The 6,000-nt window shown below is 48.4% G+C and overlaps 1 protein-coding gene across 2 annotated transcripts in view; it reads right to left on the minus strand.

Annotated features, from left to right (window-relative positions):
* The window catches only part of VAV3 (vav guanine nucleotide exchange factor 3), a 181,904-nt gene extending 176,264 nt beyond the window's left edge, over nucleotides 1–5,640 (minus strand). The window contains exon 1 of one of the 2 annotated variants that reach the window (XM_044432307.1): nucleotides 5,322–5,635. In XM_044432307.1, coding sequence (XP_044288242.1) covers nucleotides 5,322–5,525 — 204 coding nt within the window. In that variant the 5' untranslated portion in view covers nucleotides 5,526–5,635. Of the gene's footprint in view, nucleotides 1–5,321 lie in introns of both variants that reach the window. The other variant, XM_044432306.1, reaches the window with a different exon arrangement.
* Between the last annotated feature and the right edge of the window lie 360 nt (nucleotides 5,641–6,000).

A 6,000-nucleotide genomic window follows, 5' to 3' on the forward strand; every position in this document is an offset into this window, starting at 1 on the left:
CAAACCTTAAAATACCTTCTGCCAACTAAAATCACAAAATTTACTGACAATCTGGCATACAGCTGGGTTCCTTACATCTCCCTGAAATCAAAGAAACCCTGCTGCAGCCAGTGCAAATTGTGCACAGGGTGGCAACCAATATGAATGGCACATTGTCCTGCCTCCAATTCCAAATGTTTGGATAGTTTTGACTGTAAATGTTCTCAGTCATCTCCAGCTTACAGTGACCCTTTGAATGAATGCACTCCAAAATCACCTATTCTGGACAGCCCTGCTCAGCTCTTGTAAACTCAATGCAGCTTTCTGTACAGAATCAATCCATTCCTCCTCTTTTGCCCTCAACTTTCCCTAGTATGATTGTCTTCTCCAGGAAGTCTTGCCTTCTTAGGATGTGCCCAAATAATTTAATGATTACAGACATGCATTCAAATTTAGTCTCATATGGATGTGTATTTGTGTTTCAAAGGTGATGGAGTTCTGTGTACTGTATGACTGACCCAGGGCTACCACAAACTCTCAGGTTTGTTGCACGGATGCACGGGATGCCTTGTGTTAGCATGCCTGAACACCAGCCTCCAGGACCATCTCTGATGTTGTACATGTACCCCTGAAATGCAGCACAGACAAAGACAGTAGCTTCCAAGAAACCGCTCTGGCCGTCAGCATGTTGCTACTATTACAAGGTACTGCTCCCACCCTGCCTGCTGGGAAGTAGAACAGAAATCCTTTTCATGACAGTGGACAGCAGATAAATTGACTGATACAGCATTAAGCCAGGTGAGCTTTTATGCCCAAGTAACAAGTAACAAAATAACATTAATTTGTATTCCCAAACAACTAGTGCCCAGGTGCTGCTAAAGCGACAGGCGCTGTCTCCAAGTCAGAAGTTAGCAACCCGAGTCCATAATATCAATTAGCTATCATGCTTTGAAGCACAAACCCTGAATACACACTTATGCAGCAACTCACACTCATGATATATCAACATGCATTTTATATTCCATGAGAAATTATGGACAATATTACATTGTCGCTAACCCTTTCTCATGTATTGCAGCCTAGGTCTCCAATGGCCTCAGATGCTCTGGACTACAATTTCATAACCTATAACTATTGCTAGCTGGGGCACATGGAAGTTGTAGTACAAGATATCCAGGATGTCGGGTTGTACTTCCCTGCTCTAGAGATTGTCAGACTAGCAGTGCAATCCTAAACATTTCCGCTCCAAGATCAGTCCTGTTCAGTTCAATAGACGTAGCTCCCAGGAAATCTATGGTGTAGTCACAATCTCCTTCACTGCAGGAGGTCTTATTGAAGACGCAAATTCAAAAGGGACAATTTGGGGTTTCAAATGGCAAAAGATGGTTTAAGGCCAATGGCCACCACTCAGTGGCACTGATATATGACTTCTCCACCCCCGGGGGGCTTTCCCAGTCTCTGCCATGGAAGAGAAACATACCAAGCACAACGTGGATCATGGTTTTTCATCTTACAGAAGAATGGCACATGCTCCAACACAGGGGTCTGGAGCACAGCTGGTATCACAACTGAATTTCCAGAGAACGCAGTCCATGTAAATAAAATGGGGTGGAGGGGATTAAAAACATGCATGTGGTATACAGATATCCCTGAGGCTGTAACTGAATGCAAAATGAATGTGAGCAGGCGGAAGATCGAGGACTGCACATCACAGTGATTTAAATACTACATAAGCCCACCTGAACTTGCTTCAATGTCACACCCAAAGGGTTGCAACAATAAATGACTAATAAACAATGACCACAGAGCAAGCATCTGAATGTAGAGCCAGTGTGATGTAGTGGTTAGGAGCATGGGACTGAGACTCAGAGGATCCGGGTTCGAGTCCCCGCTCAGCCATGGAGCCAACTTGGGCCAGTCACAGACTCTCATCCCAACCTACCTCACAGGGTTGTTGTTGTGGGAATAAGATGGAGGAGGAGAGATGATGTAAGCTGCCTTGAGCCCTTTGTAGGAAAAAGGCAGGATATAAATAAAAATAAAATAGAGCTAGGTTAGCAGCTTATGCTGTAATCCTATACCTGCTTACTGGGAAGTAAACCCCACTGAATTCAGTGGGACTAACTTCTGAGCAGGCGTGTATAGGATTGCACTGTAAAAGACTGAAATGTGATCCAGAAAGTTTTCAGTTCAAATCTCATTCTGTCATAAACTTACTAGGTGGTCTTACCCTTAATCAGAGATGCTAGTAAGAAGCCTGACCTACCTTATTAGATTCAGTCATAAATGAGCACTCAGAAGCATTATATAAAAAGCTGAACATCTTACATAAACATTCTGTATGATCGTCATCATGGCAACACTGTGCTGTTGATTTTCAGTTGGACCACTGTGCAGCAAGTAACTTAACAGCAAGAAGCAGAGACATACTGAGATGCGACTAAATGGAAGGGGAAAAATACAGATCTCTCACCCTACAGATTTTAAGTTCAAGGAGGAGAAAAGAGCATGCCTGCAGTTCAGTGAAAGTGTGGTGTACTTGGACTGAAGCAATTCAGTCTCTTCAGCTTCAGTGGAAATTAAACCAGGATTAAAATTAAAAGTTACCATCCAGCTAAGTTTAGGCATGACTGCAGTCCAGCACATACCCGCTTGGGAGCAAGTCCCACCAGGGCCAGCCCAAGGTATTTTGCACCTGAGACACAGACCAAGTTGCCTACCTCCTGATCGCTATCAGAAGGGCTGATAGTTCAGCACCATTGCTGCGATTTCCACTGAATCTGAAAGCAACAAACACAATCACAGTTCAATCAGGGGGCCTGATATGACTAAACATGTTTAGGAATGTGCTGTACATACAACTGAAAGTAAGAGGACAAGATAGCAGTGTGGCTAACTTGTCTCACTCGTTTCATTTTCTCCCCTGAGTAATCATGTAGGGTCACTTAGGCTGAGAATGAGTGAGTGGATGCAGTCACCTAATGAACTCCATGGCCTAGAACCCGGGCCTCCATCCCTCTACCCACTATATCATTATCATTATCAATAATAATAATAATAATAATAATAATAATAATAATAATAATAATAGGTTTTTGTATGCTGTCACAATTACTAAAAAAGTCTCTGGGCAGCTTCCAAAGAATGAACCAAACAACAAAACTACCCCAGATGGCTGCAGAGATGTGCCTCTAACACATCACATGCAATCATTTTTAAAACCCAACATAAAGGCAACTGAACTGTCCAGACACAGGAAACCTGACTTAGAAAGAGGGTCACTTCCTTTTCTGTAGATATCGAGGAACATGCAGCACGTCAATGGGGAGCCTGTTAAGCCCACTTCCAGCACTCCCTTTGAAATCAAGGGGTCCAGCATGTGACCACGTTGGATGAGTTGTGCCCCTGACTCCGTCTAGGTCAAAATACTCCCAACTGCCTTCACCACCACAGTGCACCTCATCCTCAAGCCTCCGTATAATGTACCATACAAGACAGCGCTAGCTCCAGGTTTTGCAGGGCAAGACACCTTTGGGGGATCACCCCTCTCCAGATCTCTACTTCCGCACTACCATTGTCACCAGGTTCTTCACCCCGTTCCCCATCACCATACCATTCACCCGCTTGACTGCCGGCAGAGATACCGTGAGAAGGCAGACTACCCATTGCTCTCCCTTCTCACTACACTGCTGTTCACTCTATAGGGCTCTGGTGAGCCCACAGCTGGAGTACTATGTGCAATTCTGGGCCCCTCATTACAAGAGGGATATAGCAAGATTGGAATCAGTGCAGCAAAGGGCCACAAGGCTGGTGGCTGGTTTGCAGGGGAAGCCATATGAGGAAAGACTGAGAGGGCTGGGTCTTTTCAGCCTTGAGGAGACGCTGAGGGGACCTGTTAGAGACATACAGGTATGTGAGGGGGTGCCATGCAGAGGTGGGGCATGACCCTTTTTCCCCTGCAGTGGAGGGCGGGACATGTTCCAATGGAGCAAAGCTCAAGGAACCAAGATTTAAGCCAGATGCCAGGAAGTACTTCCTGATGGTTATTGCCCCAAGGGTATGGAATGGGCTTCCACGGGAGGTGGGTGAAGCCCCTTTGGTGAGGGTGTTCAAGGATAGGCTGGACATGCACACAGCAGGCATGCCATGAGCAGAGCCAGCTGGAGCCGGGGGTCAGACTAGAAAGCCGAGGATGCCCCTTTTGACTCACTCTGCTTCTATGTTTCTACAGAAGAGGCAGGTGAAGAAGCATCTTCCAAGGTGAAGAGGGACTCCTTCCAGAGGACTCCCGTTCTGCTGTGGGCCCTCAGCAGGTGCCCAACCATGTCCACCCTTGGTGCTTCAACATGCCAAAATTCAGAAGAGCAATTCCCACTTCCCTTTGGATCTTTTTTTTTTCACACTCTGGAGGCCAGATGTCTTGCAAAGACTGTTCTGGCATCATCCTAGGTCTCTTTACTTGCATTATAGCAAGAGACAAGTGAATAAATGTTCGAGCCCGCTCACAGAGCCTTCAGATGGCAACAGCAGTCTTTTTGCTCTGGGCTCTCTTTTTATCACTTCCCTGTCTACTGTAATTACAGATAACGGTAATGGAGGCAGTCAACTTCCTAGATGCCTCACTTTTTATGACACAGTTCCTCTTTTGGCTTTTTCCTTTTTTTCTTTTCTTTTTTTTTTTTTTTTTTTTGAAAAGAGAAAAATTGCTGACCCGAGTGAATACAGGAAGAAATAGAAAAACAAAGTTAAAGAAAAATGGTGCACTTTTGTTTGCAAAGTAATATAAAAACATGCTAAATCATGAAAGAGAAGTATTTTGATAACGCTTTTGTCCCATCCCCCCAACAACCTCCTATAAAAAGTAACAACGGAAAGGAAATGCAGTGACAACAGTGAAACACTGAATCACAGACTAGGGAATAGAGAGAAATAAAATAATCGCCATTATTAATATTAAAGGTGCCTCCTTTTCTTCCTCTTTCCAGACCATGGAGCTACATAACCGATGTGCTTCTTTCCAAAAGAACTTCCAGCTTCCTGGAGCTTCAAAGGGATCTCTAACCTTTCTTTCTTTATTCTACACAACCAACCATCCTGCAAAACACTGGACACGCCGTCCCCAGCCCCGAAGGCGCAGCGTGAGACGCCCTTGCCCATTTCAAGCATCCCCCGATCCGAGCGGGCTGAGGAGCAAACTGAAAGCAAGACGCAAACAAAAGTGACAAAAGGGCTCGTGCACTGGAACAAAGACACCTACCGGGCGATTAATAATAGGGGAGGGGGGGGGGGGGCGGGGGCTGGGAACAATGCCGCCGAAAGAGGCACGCGCCGGCCCACTTTACCTGGGACATCTGAGGTCTCAGGTTGATCTCCTTGAGGTTGATGGCGTGAGGACGCAAGTTGTTGAGCAGCTGGCAAAGCAGGACTCCATCGCGCAGCGTCTGCGCCAGGTCGAACACCTGCGCCGTGTCCCAGGTCACCCGGTGGTTGACCGGCAGCACCCGGCACTGGATGAGCCAGTGGGCGCACTGCTTCCAGGGCTCCATGCGCTCCCGCCAGCCCGGCTCCCGGGAGCGCCCGCTGTTGCCACCAGCGCGAACTCCGGCGCGGCGCACGGCTGCGCTGCCGGGCTGAGCTGCAGGCTGCGCTGGCTGGCCGGCTGGCTGGCTGCTGGCTGGCTGGCTCTCCCTCCTCGTCCGCTGCCGCAGCGACGCCGCCGCTCGACTGGTCGCGCACGCTGTGAAGCAGAGCGGCAGCTGAACGAGAGGCAGCCCCGGAGGATTGCGCGTGCGGCTCTCCTCCGCCGCCGCCTCCTCCTCCTGCTCCTGCTCCTCTCCTCCGCCTCTCGGCACAGACACAGAGGAGGCCGAGCAAGAAGAAGCCAGAGCGCGTGCGCCCACCCGCGGGCTGCGCGCTGGCTGGCGCCGGCCGCCTCCGAAAGCAGCCGCGCGCGCGCGCGTGCGCGCTGCCCCTCGCGCTACCTCACCTAACCTGGGGCGCTCCAGGTGCGCCGGCCTGCGC

Source organism: Varanus komodoensis, unplaced genomic scaffold, assembly GCF_004798865.1.
Source record: "Varanus komodoensis strain SLA01 unplaced genomic scaffold, ASM479886v1 scaffold24, whole genome shotgun sequence".
Classification (NCBI taxonomy): domain Eukaryota; kingdom Metazoa; phylum Chordata; class Lepidosauria; order Squamata; family Varanidae; genus Varanus; species Varanus komodoensis.